At 35.1% G+C, this 14,496-nt stretch overlaps 1 protein-coding gene across 2 annotated transcripts in view; it reads left to right on the forward strand.

Annotated features, from left to right (window-relative positions):
- The window catches only part of KCTD3 (potassium channel tetramerization domain containing 3), a 58,082-nt gene that overhangs the window by 41,496 nt on the left and 2,090 nt on the right, over window positions 1-14,496 (forward strand). The window contains exons 14-17 of one of the 2 annotated variants that reach the window (XM_055233798.2): window positions 2,888-3,043; window positions 6,633-6,729; window positions 13,670-13,854; window positions 13,943-14,075. In XM_055233798.2, coding sequence (XP_055089773.1) covers window positions 2,888-3,043; window positions 6,633-6,729; window positions 13,670-13,854; window positions 13,943-14,075 — 571 coding nt within the window. Of the gene's footprint in view, window positions 1-2,887; window positions 3,044-6,632; window positions 6,730-13,669; window positions 13,855-13,936; window positions 14,076-14,496 lie in introns of both variants that reach the window. The other variant, XM_055233797.2, reaches the window with a different exon arrangement.

Genomic DNA, 14,496 nt, shown 5'->3' on the forward strand with positions numbered 1-14,496 from the left:
TCCTTTTGTAGAGCAGTTCTTGCCCAAATTAAAATTTTTACAAACGTGGTTTTCATGTATCAGATTTGTTTTTGTGATGGCTGGCTAGAAGATAATGCATCTTTTGTGAAAGATGTGGTGAAAGTTTCTCAATCTAATTAAACACCATGTGGAGCTGAAATTCAGTGCATAGCTGAATGATTATGCTTTTATTGAATGTGTAATTGTTTGTAGTATAAGTATGCCTTGCTAAAACAGTCTCTGTTAGCTTTTCATAAAACATTACTCCCCTGCCCCACTGAGGAGTTTCTAACTCTTGCTGGTTCCTCCTCTTTTGCCCAATTGCTGAGTGTTGGATTGCCCTTGAGCTCTTTCCTAGACTCTCTGTTCTTTTATCTGCACTTTCCCGGTTATTTGAATAGTAATTATATGTCAGTGGCTCCCAAACTTTCCTCCACCTGTGACCATCCAAAGAGTTCCAAATCTGTATATCTAGTGTCTGGATCTCTGGTTGTATGTTTAATAGGCATCTCAAATTTAAGTTGGACAAAATAGAACTTAATGATTTCTCCCTCAAAAGCCATCTTAGTATACAGTATCACCATCTACTTATCTACTCAAGCTGAAAATCTAGGAATCACCCTTGATTTCTCCCTTTCTTTCACCTCCCACATAGTACAATTCATCAGTAAGTCCTGTTGGTTTTGCTGCCACGTTATGTCACATATCCAGTCACTTTTCATTGCTGTCAGTCTAGTGTCTCACGTCGTCTTCCTTTCTCCCCTAGATGACTGTAGTAACTTCTCAACTTTTCCCTCTCTATGGTACGTGTTCCACACAGCAGCCAGAAGCATCTTTTAGAAATGCAAACCAAGTTTGATTCCTGATGGCTTCTAATTGTGTTTAGAATAAATTTAAATTTCTACCATAGCCTATATGGCTTTTCTTGTTCTAGATTCTACTTACCTTTAAAATTTCTTCCCAACTCCCATGTCACTTTTCTCATTGCTGATAACACTCTAACCTGTTGGCTTTCCTATTTCTTAAAAATGCCTTCGAACTTTTGCGTTTGTTCTTTTTATTTGAAATGGTTTGCCCATAGGTATTTGTTTGGCTGCATTCTTGTCATTCTGGTGCCGTTTCAAAGCCCTTCTCAATGAGGACTCCTTGGCCACCTGCTTTAAATTAAATTAGCCAAACCTCTGTCCAGCAATAACTTTCTCTAACGGTACCTTGCTTTGTTTTCTTCATAGCTTTATCACTTAATCATTTATTTGCTTGTTTATTATCTCTATCTCTTCTAGAAAATTCTCCAGTAGCAGAAACTTTGTTGTGTTCTCAGCACTTAGCATAATTCTGACACATAAAAGATGCTGAATAAATGTTATGAAATAAGGCAACTCAGTTCTCTGAGAAAATAGGTCGTTTTGAAGGGTTATTGTGATGTTTAGATGATAATGTATAGAGATACTCTGTAATAATTGCTATTATTTTGGTGGTTATAATGTTATTGTAGGATGTGAGACCAAGGAACTACTTTGTAAAACTTGTATTTTAACATCAGATATTTCATGTAGGTTTGAAACTTTTGTAAGTTTGTCAAGAGAAATATCCTTTTTAACAAAAAATCTGGAGTATTTTGTGTATACTCAGTTACGTTATTCTGCCACCTGGTGGATATTAACACATATGTAATGACATTGTTTTCCCTATAGTGCATTTTAATCCCTTAAAGAAAAACTTTAGATAATGTCTAATATTAGCAAAATTGACGTAATCGTCCAATTGAATCAACTAAAAATATTTAAATTATTTTTCTGCATCTTGTAAGCTTAGTAGTGAAATCAGGAAATGATTTCCCATGAAACTAAATAGCCTAGAACAAAATGTCCCCTTTTCACCAGAAAACTGACAACCTAATAATTGAGAATTTTGTTATATAAGAATAGAAAGTACACAGATGTTACTTATTGCTGTTTGCCAAAATTAAATTTCTTTCTAAAGTTTTGTTTAAAATATGTGTAACTGTAGAATATGTAACACATTTTTACCCAGTAGTAAACATTATGTATGTGTGTATATAAGAAATTTTAGATACTTTCCTAATATTTACTGATGAGTTCATAGTTCATTCCTTATAATAACAGATTTTCTAAAATCGTAAATGGCAAAATTAGTATATTTTTTATTAAAGCATGCCAAAAAAAGTAGTTTTTGCATTAGTGATACATTTTATGGTGTATATTTTCAATTAGAATATGTACTCAGACAAAAAAAAGTAGAGCTAGACGAGGAGACATTTCAGTATATGCTCAGTTAATATTCTATTCACAAAATAAAACTAATTGGAGTATGTTTTTTAAATACAGACTTTATATAAAAATAATGCTCAGCTTCAGTACAGAATCTTAATTTTCCTTAATGTAACTATGAGTGGGCAATAAATAGCTGATTGCTCAAGATGTTTGACAAATGTCGTTTGTGCCAATAATTTTTCGGTAAGTTCTGATCTAGGTTAATAGTTGAGTAGCATAAGCAGAAACAGTTTCTATAGTTAGGAAAAATAAACTAGGAAACTGTTTACTATGTAGTTTAGCCACAGAACAGGATAATATTCTGCATCTTTTTTTCTTACACATTATTTTTAATCTTTACTACATTTATAACCTATAAGCTATTTTTACGAGGATCTGTAGGTTTACTTGACGTACCTTATATTTTGCAGCAAGGTAAAACATATTCAGTTTTCTCACTTTTGTTAAGTAGTTACAAATCAAGTGTAGTTTTAAGATAAATATGTCATTTGCCACTTATACTCTGATCTGTTTAATGTAGATGATAGTGAAAAAAGCTAAAATGAGTTTTTAAAAGTAATTTTGTATTCTTTTGTGTTCTCTTTCTCTGCTAGTCTGTGCAGATAATAATCATGTCCGGACGTGGACAGTAACACGATTCAGAGGAATGATCTCTACTCAGCCAGGTTCTACTCCTTTAGCGTCATTCAAGATACTATCCCTGGAGGAGACAGAAAGTCATGGTAGCTATTCCTCTGGAAATGACATAGGTGGGTTAGGTTATTTGGGGGCATTTTTAGATACTATATTAGCTGTTCAGAAGAAGCATATCAACTAATAAAACCACAAAAATGAGTTTTAAATACAAATTTTCCATTTTAATTTTGAAATCTTAAACAGAATTTTAGTGTATTTTTCTGATTAAATTCTATAAATTCACAAAATTATTTTATTGCAGCATTTTTCATTAAAATGTTAGGAGAGCAAATTTTTCCTCTTATTGTTTCATCATTTAAAGAATATCATTTTCACATGTTAACTACTTTTATTTATTATTTAAACTATGATAGCTGTGTACATTTGACATTTGAAATTTTTTTTGTTAATCTACTGAAAATAAAATTTGAAGCTAGAAAAACGTCTGTTCCTATAAATGAGAGTCATTTTGATGACATCGTAATATTCATTAGGAAACAATGTAGCATGTCTCCATTGATATTTTCTGATTTCAACAAAAGGTGTATAAGTTTAGTTTAGATTTTCTCTCTATACACCATACATACATGTGCACATGGGCACTCACACATCCACACGTGTGCATACACATATACAGTCTTCATAGAGATAGATCATTCCACCCCTGGCCCCATTTGAAGGAATCTCACTGTCCTTATAAGCTACTTAAGAGAATTCTACTACCACAGCCTTATTATTTTTAGAAAGAGAAATATGCAATGTTACCAGTTTTAACAGTTGTTATATAATCCCAGTTCTCTGCATGATTCTAGGCACTGGAAGTTTATATTGTCATTTATTCAACAAATATTTATTGAGTACTTGTGTTCTAGATACTAGAAATTTTAAAAAGTGCGGTGAACATCAACTTACAATGTAGTGAGCAGTGGGAATTAAAATAAAACAGTTGTATTTTGCAACTCTGCTAAAAGGCATAGGTCAAAAAGAACCCAGAGGAGATAGTGCCAGCATCTATGTTAGAGGTTGCAATATATGCTCTCATTTAATCTTGACAATTTAGGAGGTAGATACCCCACTTAATGTTGACAGAAGCTGCCATTCAGATAGAGAACACACAGAGGTTTTAATGTTTGAACTGATACATGAAGGATAGACGTTTGTTGGGTGTGGAAGTTTCTAAGGTTGGAACATTCCTGGCAGAGAAAACAGCAAGTTAAAAGGGTAGAGGCCAAGGGAACTTGGCAAGTTTAGAAAATGTCAAGAAGGTCATTAATTGTTGGATTATAGGCTATGTGGGTAAGAATAGTAAGACATACTGAGTGAATAGGCCAGTGCCAGATTGTGGAAGGCATCTATACATCAAACTAAGAAATTTAGATTTTATCTTGTAAGTAATGGGGACCTTTTGAAGAATTTGGGAATGATACTAGATTTGTGATATATATAATTCATCTTTCAAGAGCATGCAAGAAGACTTGACAGTGAAGACTTGAGAGGGTGAAGCAAGGAAACCAGAAAGGAGGAATTTATTAACCAAAGTGCATGGTGGTCATTGACTAGATGTGGCAAGCATGAGAGAGGAAGGAGTCTAAAGTGACCCTAAGGATTCTTGAGAAATGGAGTAGCTGAGTATTATTTACTAAATAAAGAAATATAGAAGGAAGAACTTATTTTGAAAACAAAGATGAATTCAGACTTGTATGTTTTGAGTGATGATGCATATGGATATTCTGTGGTATGAAGATATACCTGGTTCCTGGAGAAAGACCTTAACTAGAAGTTACGTTTATGAGTATTCAGCGTGTAAGAAGCACCTGAAAGCCCCAGCAGTAGATGTATTGTTCAGGGAGAGCATGTGTATTGTGAATAAAGAGAGATTTATAAACAGCCCTGTAAATTAATTATAAAACCCAGTAAGATAAAGGGGACAGGGAGGTTTTTCATTCCTCTTTATAGTGGTATTTAAAAAACATATATCTTCAGAGATAAATGGACACGCAGATTAGTGGAACAGAGTAGAGTCCAGATTCAGGAGAGTGGTAAAGGTGGAATCTACATTGTAATGGGTAATGGGGTAATAGATATTGGAGATGACCATGAAATAAAGAAGTAATGGAGCTAGTTGGAAGGCAGGGAAGTTCAAAGGTCCTATTTTTACATATGATCTTAGCCAAAAGGCCAAGAAGCGATCAAAGGTCATTTTTTTTATTCCTCCAACTTTCTCCCTCATTAAAGTTAAGAAAGATCTAGGAATATTTTGTATTCCAAGGAAAGGAGCCAGTTGGGAAGGGAAACTATAAATGGGAGGTGGGGGAAGAGAGGGCAAAGAATTAAGTTATGAAGAATAGGTTATGGGTCAATCTCATGTCAATATGAAGTTCAAGGGGAGAGAAGATACAGTTCTATAGTCTTCTCATTCCTAGTTATTTTATTCTGAGTTATTTTATTTATTGTCACTATTTTTACTTTGTTTATGAGTTATTGAATGAGGACTGTCATTTCGTTTTAATAAAATCAGAGATCAGAAAGTTCCAGTTATTGAGCAACTGCATAGTATACTGAAGAGCCAGACAGCTTAGGTTTGTTTGAATTCCACTTCCATCATATAGGACCTATGAGATCTTTGGTTAACTAATCTCTTGATGCCTTATTTTTCTCATCTGTAAAATGGAGATGGTAATTAATAGTACCTCCCTTATGTGGTTATTATGGTGATTAAAATGAGTATATATTTGGAAATCATTTACAGTGGCACATAGTAAGTACAGTATACGTATTAGCTAATAATAAAGATGACATTGGTTCATTTAATAAGTACATGTATGTTCATGTAACATAACTTGGGATATATTGTCTTTAAAGCTAAAATAATATCAACTTACAATTCATAAAAAGTATTGTAAAAAGATTTACAATAAAACTTTTTTTCTTTACATTGTTGTTCAGGATCTTTCTAAAATGTGATGGGCTATTTATCTGTCTTGCCAAATACAATAAAGTGAAAATAATTGAATCTTTCCTTTTAGATTGAAAAGCTTCAGGGTGCAACTCAGTAGTACATTTTATACTGTACTTTAATCTTCATACTGTGTTTTTCTCTTTTGGTTTACTGATTACCTTATACAAAATTGTGTGTGTGTTTTTCTTTAATTTACATCTTTAAAAAGAAGAAATACTAAAGGAAGAAATGTGGTTAACAGAAGCTTCAACTAATTACATTCCATCTGATGAAGTTTCACTTTATATTTTAAGATTTTGTGTGTTGTCTTCTAAAAAGTAAAATCAGTACATGAAATGACTTAATGTATATGTCTTTTTTAAGTTATAAGAATCTAAGCACATCCCCAAAGAGTAAATATCTTAACAGGTCTCCTGCTAGTACTGTTAATGTAGCACCTTAGGAAATTTTTTCTTTTAGCTTTTACAGCCTTAGTTATATATAAAATATAATTTAGAAATAATTGTGTATTTCTTTAAAAATTTTTAATGCAAGTTGAAGTACTTGTATACATTTATTGCATGTCTGATTTTGAGCTGAAATGTGATACCATATTGATACGTATAAGAAATTCTTTTCTTGTATTAATATTAATGTTCCTTTTGTAAAATGAAAAAAAAATAAAACTTTAATTAATTTTCTGACGTTTTTGTTTTCTGATCAAGGACCTTTTGGAGAGCGAGATGATCAACAGGTGTTTATCCAGAAAGTTGTTCCCATCACCAACAAACTATTTGTAAGACTCTCATCTACTGGAAAAAGGTAGCACTTTATTGTAAAAATATTTGTATTCAGAAGCCACCTTTTGTCTTACAAAACATATGGCATAATTTGACATACTGACCGAAGAGTGCTACTAGAAACAAATTGTTGGGACAGAAGTCTATTATCTCATAATCGTAACTTAAAATTAAGACAGTATACTTTATGCTTATTCTCTGGGATTTAAGAGTTTCACTGATGCTGTGGACCGTTAGGAGGGACTAGTAATAGAATAAGAACAGTGAACTTTTTTTCATGGCCAAACATAAATACTTATTAATTTTGTTATTATAAACAGTTTCTATCTTTAAAAAACCTAGAACTTAAATATTTTCCATCCCATATAAATCTGTTTACATTATTGATGTTTCTCAAATAAAACATATTACAGATTTCCTGATTCAGTATCCCCTTTTAAAATAAAAATGATATTAATAACACTAATTTGCATAATCTTGGCACAGCTTACAACATAGCACCCATTTTTTTTTCTATTTTAGACCTATTTCCATCTACTTTAACATGGAGAGAAATTGTCTGTCTCCGTGAGAGCAGGATTCCTGTCTTTATGCAGTCTCCTCAGTATTTGTATGTGAATGCTGCCCTTATGCTTCCATCATATGGCACTGGCAGTATTCCTCTGCTTGTCTTCAGAAATTATTTCTATTCAAACTTAAAGAACATAGTCAATTTGCTGGCAGACGGCTGAACTAATTCTGGCACTTCCTGTTACTAGCTATGTAGATACAACTCAAGTTATTTTATTTCCCTTATCCCAGTTTCTTTATAAAATAAGGTTCAACGACTTTGGCAGGATATCATAGGATAAAATAAATTTCAAAAATGAAATATCTCGCATAGTACTTAACCATAATAGATGTATAGTAGAAGTTAATTTCCTCTTCCTTTTCTATTGACTGAAATATTACTTCTTTTAAAATTATTATTTATAATCTCAGATTTTGCTTCAACATTCCTCTGCTTTAAACAAATTTTTTTGACGATGGGAACACATGGACACATGGGAGGGAACAACACACAACAAGGAGCCTGTTGGGGGTGAGGGGGCCTGGAGAGAGAGAGAGCATCAGGAAGAATAGCTAATGGATGCTGGGTTTAATACCTAGGTGATGGGTTGATCTATGCAGCAAACCACTATGGCACATGTTTACCTGTGTAACAAACCTGCACATCCTGCACATGTACTCCAGAACTTAAAAGTTGCAGGGAAAAAGTTTTTTGCGTGTCAAATAAATGAAAAAAGTAAAATTCCTGTTAATTGTCCATTAGGAAGATTATTGTTTTCATTTTATTTATTTATGAATGAGACGGAGCCTTGCTCTGTTGCCAGGCTAGAGTGCTGTGGCGTGATCTCGGCTCACTGCAATCTCGAGACGTGTGTCTGTTTGTGTCGTTTGCCCACTTTCTAATGGAGTCATGTTTTACTTGCTGATTTGAGTTCCTTATAGATGCTGGATATTAGACCTTTGTCAGATGCTTAGTTTGCAGATATTTTCTCCTATCCTGTAGGTTGTCTGTTTACTCTGTTGATAGTTTCTTTTGTGGCGCAAGTTCTCTTTACTTTAATAAGGTCCAACTTGTCAATTTTTGTTTTTGTTGCAGTTGCTTTTGGAGTCTTTGTCATGAAATCTTTGCCAGGGCTGATGTCCAGGTTGATATTTCCTAGGTTTCCTTCTAGGGTTTTTACAGTTTTAGGTTTTACATTTAAGTCTTTAATCCATCTTCTGATGATTTTTGTATGTAGTAAGAGGAAGGGGTTGAGTCTGAATCTTCTGCAAATGCCTAGCCAGTAATCCCAGCACCATTTATTGAATAGGGAGTCTTTTCCCTATTATTATCAGCTTTGTTGAAGATCAGGTGGTTTTAAGTGTATAGCTTTGTTTTCTGGGTTCTCCATCCTGTTGCTTTAGTCTATGTGTTTGTTTTTGTACCGGTACCATGCTGTTTTGGTTATTGTAGCCTTGTAGAATAGTTTAAAGTTGGGTAGTGAGACATCTCTGGCTTTGTTCATTTGCTTAGGATTGCTTTGGCTATTTTATTTGGGCTCTCTTTTGATTTCATATGAATTTTAGAATAGTTTTTTTTTTTTTTTTTTTTTTTTTTTCAGAGACGGAGTCTCACTCTGTCGCACAGGCTGGAGTGCAGTGGTGCAATCTCGGCTTACTGCAAGCTCTGCCTCCCGGGTTCACGCTATTCTCCTGCCTCAGCTTCCTGAGGAGCTGGGTTTACAGACACATGCCACCACGCCCGGCTAATTTTTTGCATCTTTAGTAGAGACGGGGTTTCACTGTGTTAGCCAGGATGGTTTCGATCTCCTGACCTCATGATCCACCCACTTCCGCCTCCCAACGTGCTGGGATTACAGGCATGAGCCACTGCTTCCGGCCTAGAAATAGTTTTTTCTAATTCTGTGATAAATGTCGTTGGTAGTTTGATAAGAATAGCATTGATGTCATTACTTCGTGTAGCATGGCTATTTTAACAATATTAATTCTTTCTATCCATGGTGATGGAATGTTGTTCCACTTGTTTGTGTTGTCTGCTTTCTTTGAGCAGTTTTTTGTAATTCTTGTCGTAAAGATCTTTCACCTCTCTCGTTTGCTGTATTTTTAGGTATTTTATTCTTTTTGTGGCTTTTGTGAATGAGATTGCATTCTTGATTTGGCTCTCAGTTTTAATGTTAATTGGTGTATAGAAATGCTACTGATTTTTGTACATTGATTTTGTTTTTTAAAACTTTGCTGAAGTTGTTTATTAGATCTAGGAGCCTTTGGCAGAGACTGTGGGGTTTTCTAGGTATAGAATCATTTTATTTTCATTTTAGTGTTACTAATCCTGTTGATTTTAAAATTTTATGGCTGCATTTTCAACATATCTGTTAATATTTTGATGAATAAATTCTTTGAGAGATGAATTTTTTACATCAAAGTTCATTATCTCAAATTGCATAAATTACTGTGATGTAGTGTTCTCTGCATATTTAGTGAAGAAATTGCCAAATGTTATTAAAACTGGTATCATAACATTCTCTAACAATGTAGTATATCATATTTACTTATTCAATTCTAATATCCCCTCTTCTGATATTTCTAATATCCCCCTTTCTGTTATCTCTAACAGTAACACTGTGCAATTTCTGCATGATAAAACAAATTCTATAATTTTTAAGTTTATGATTCCAAAGGAAAAGCTATAGTTACAAAAATAACATGCGGAAATTACTCTGTAGAATTGAATAGAAAATTAGCCCTTTATAAAGCTATAGTGAACCAAAGGTTTTGTTTAAGGACAGTTCAGGCTCTTAATAGTGAGAAGTGAAATGAAAGGGTTTTATTTAAAGGAAGCAAGAAAAAACCTTGTAGAAAATTTTAAATAAAGGAGTAGTTTTAAGAAATCTATCCCTGCCAGGCGTGGTCGCTCACGGCTGTAATCCCAGCACTTTGGGAGGCTGAAGCGGGCAGATCACAAGATCAGGAGATCGAGACCATCCTGGCTAACACGGTGAAACCCTGTCTCTACTAAAAATACCAAAAATTAGCCGGGTGTGGTGGCGGGCGCCTGTAGTCCCAGCTACTCGGGAGGCTGAGGCAGGAGAATGGTGTGAACCCGGGAGATGGAGCTTGCAATGAGCTGAGATCGCGCCACTGCACTCCAGTCTGGGCGACAGAGCGAGACTCCGTCTCAAGAAAAAAAAAAAAAAGAGAAATCTACATAGGGGAAAAAAGATCAAAATTATGTTTGTTTTGTGGAAGCAGAAGGGTCACAGCGGATACCCCTATAACAAGATAGGCTAGCAAAAGAAAACATTACAAATTGATTTTATTATACTTTTATATGACATGAGAGCCTTCAGAATGAAGACCCAAAGACACAAGGAAAAGTGTGCATTTTTATGCTTAGGTTAGAAGAAGGAGGGACAGCCATATACAACTGTGACTGGACAAAAAGTTGTAAGTTAACAGAAATAGACTGAGTAGGGAACTCCAGCAGAGACTGTCTCTGTGTGGCTGGCATTCCTTTCTCCCAGGGATGGGGCAGAACCCCTCTGTAGTGAGGGCCTTAATTTCTTTATGGCTAGCTATTCACAGAAAGATAGGGAAATGTTAGGGTAATATTTTTGTGCTTCATGGCTAGCTTTGGGGAAAGAGGGTTCTGGTTTCTGTGAGCCACCTTGGGGAAAAAGAAGATTGTCTCTATGGCTTGCCTTGCAGGTCAGAGAGAAACTTTGCTTCTGAGGGTATTTTCTGAGACCCAAGTTTTCATATGCATACAAATTTTGATTTGTTTTATTTGAAACATAAACAGGACTCTGAGGAGGGTGTTGTTGAACGTGTTAAATCAATTTACAGATACTATTTAAAAATAAATGTAATTCACTAAATTGTGATCATCTTGATAATTACAGGAATAAAATCTGATAAATCGTCACCTATTTATGATTTTAAAAAACCCTAGCAACTAAAAAAAAGGGGAAATTTTAAAATCTGATAATGCCCATGAAAATAATTCTTTCAAACTTTATACTAGCGAAATATTAAAAAACTTCCAGGTTGGGTGCAGTGGCTCACGCCTGTAATCGCAGTACTTTGGGAGGCTGAGGTGGGCGGATCACCTGAGGTCGGGAGTTCAAGATCAGCCTGACCAACATGGAGAAACCCCATCTCTACTAAAAATACAAAATTAGCCAGGCATGGTGGCACACGCCTGTAATCCCAGCTACTCAGGAGGCTGAGGCAGGAGAATCGCTTGAACCCAGAAGGCAGAGGCTGCAGTGAGCCGAGATCACGCCATTGCACTCCAGCCTGGGCAACAAGAGCAAAACTCCGTCTTAAAAAAAAAAAAAATTTCCTTTGTGTGATAATTGTGAAATATATATTTGGTCTTTGTCTCTGTTTCCTGGTATATTCCTTCAAAAAGTCTTCCAAATGATGTGTCTTTTTGTATGCCAATGAGTTGACTGATGGCAGGTCACCAGAAAGACCAAGATGGGAGTAGAAGGTTGGCACTTTCAGCCCCACCCTGCAACCTTTGAGAAGGGGAGAGGAGCTGAAGGCTAAGTTGATCATCAATGGCCAGTGATTTAATCAATCATGCCTATGTAATGGAGCCTCCATTAAAATAATAATAACTGAGTTCAGAGCACTTCCAGAGAGCTGAAAACCTGGAGGTTCTGAAGGGTGGCGTGGCCAGGGAGGGCATGGAAGCTCTATGCTCCTTCCCACACACCTTACCCTGGGAATCTGTTGTTCATCTGTATCCTTTGTAATTAGCCAGTAAATGTGAGCTTTTCTCTGAATTCTGTGAGCCACTCTAGGAAATTAGTTGAACCTAAGGAGGAGGCTGTGGGAACCCTGATTTACAGTCAGAAGCACAGGCAAAATAACCTGAGGCTTGTGATCAGCCTCTGAAGTGGGGCTCAGCTTTGTGAGACTGAGTCTTCTACCTGTGTGATATGACAGATAGTGTTAGAATTAAATTGAGTTAGAGGACACTTAGCTGGTGTCTGCTGCAGAATCGATTGCTTGCTTGGTGTTTGGTGAACCCCTCCACCCCGTTTGGCCACGGAACCCTTTTTGTTGCCAAGGAGTGAAGGACATTCTGCCCCAAAATGTGCCAAATTGGTATATTGAGTATTTTGAGATGAAAACATTGAAGAAATTATCATTTCAGAAGGGGATAGCTGACCTCTCTCTTCCTACATGCAGCAAGCCAAAAGATTTTCTGGGAGTTTTATCCTCCCTGTACCAGGACAAGAGAGTGGGAACTGGGGGCTGCAGTGGACCTGAGTGAATATGCTTACCTTCCACTAGTTTTACATTGTCCCACTATATATATATATAAAATGTATATATATAAAATACATATTTAATATATATTAAATGTATATTGCATATATTTAGTATATATGTAATATATATTAAATATAATATATATGTATATCTTCTAGTGATTCCCTTAGAAATTTACTGCCTCTAGTCAGATTTTCTTTATCCTGTCATTTGTTCTACAGTTTATCATTCTTTGTCTAAATTGTATAAAAGCATCTTGCTTTGGCCACTTCTTTGGACCTCACTCTCTTGTGAAGATTCCCATGTACATGTAAAACTAATAAAATGTATATGCTTCTCTCTTGTCAGTCTGTGTGGTGTCAGTTTGGTTTCTAGATCCAGCCAAGAGCCCACATAACTAAAAGGGCATTTGGAGGTAAACTTTCACTTTCCTTAGAGTTGATTGTTGCATGAGAGTACAGGAAAAACACTGTGGTTTGTTTATTCCTGTATTCACAAACCTTGAGATCAATTTATCACTACATGTGGGCATGTAGGAATTAACTTTTTCCCTCCTTTTTGTCCGGCCTACTAGGAAGCTCATCTAAGCTTCATATTCTATTCCTGTATGCTTCTCAAATTCATGTGGATTGTATTTTTTCTTTGTCTATTTTTTTGACCTTGCGTTTGCCTATACCGATTTTTCTTTTTTAATGAACTCCCTCAACTCTTTTGAAGTAGGCTGGGATAACTAATTCGGTCAAGTACAATTCAGTTAGCCCTTACATGACTTTGGAAACATCATTTGCTGATGTTATCCCTTGGTTTCCTCATTCGTCAATGTGGATAATAATTATTCTCTCTTAGGTTCTTTTATCTTTTATGAAAATCAACTAAAAAGCCATAAAAATCTTTTTTTAAAGTTAAGAGTATTATCCTAATGATGGATACAATATGGGCCATCTCCATAGAGCTGTATATTTCTTCTGGTTTCAGATTTTAAAGATTTACACATAAATTTTAAATGATTTTTTAAAAGTCTTTTCTAGTATAACATGTTTGCTTTCTTTCTTTCTGTCTTTTTAGTTTCATAGCTTCTTTTTAAATAATTGCTCATTCCCATCAGGGCTCTTTCTGCTTTTCTTTTGCAGAATATGTGAGATCCAGGCTGTTGACTGTACTACAATATCCTCATTTACAGTGAGGGAATGTGAGGGATCCAGTAGGATGGGCTCAAGACCAAGGCGCTACTTGTTCACAGGCCATACAAATGGCAGCATTCAAATGTGGGATCTGACCACTGCTATGGATATAGTTAACAAAAGTGAAGATAAGGGTAGGTTCTCATACAGAAAGATGTTTGTCACAAGGTTAAGCTTTTCACTTAAGTGATTTTAATGACTATTTGTTCTCCTAAGATGTAGGTGGTCCAACCGAAGAAGAGCTACTCAAATTACTGGATCAATGTGATTTGAGCACATCTCGCTGTGCTACTCCTAACATCAGTCCGGCAACTTCCGTAGTTCAGCATAGCCACTTACGAGAATCAAATTCTAGGTAGGTTAAAGAGTTGGGTATTATAAACAAAATTTATTTCTTTTGGGGAAATTGAAATATTGTAATCACATAGTTGTTCTAGAAAGCCATACTTTTCAAGGTACATTTTAAATTCAGACATTATGTTAACTTTTTAACAGTTTTACCAAATTTCTTGATAGGCATATCTGGTTCTTTTCATAGAAAAACATTTTTTGCCTTTTAACTTATTTTGTGAATTGCTGCCAAATTGGAAGCCTATTTATGTGATCAAGAATTTATTCAAAGGAAATTAGGAAAATCACATGTCACCTTAGTTAGTATGTGAAGCTTTAATTATTGTCCTGTCTCAGGGACAGTATTTATCTGTGATTCTATTATGTTGTCTAGTCTTACATTTAAGCATTATGTAATTTTAATACAAAGTTCCATAATGTCTTTT

This window comes from Symphalangus syndactylus, chromosome 19 (assembly GCF_028878055.3).
Source record: "Symphalangus syndactylus isolate Jambi chromosome 19, NHGRI_mSymSyn1-v2.1_pri, whole genome shotgun sequence".
Taxonomy (NCBI): domain Eukaryota; kingdom Metazoa; phylum Chordata; class Mammalia; order Primates; family Hylobatidae; genus Symphalangus; species Symphalangus syndactylus.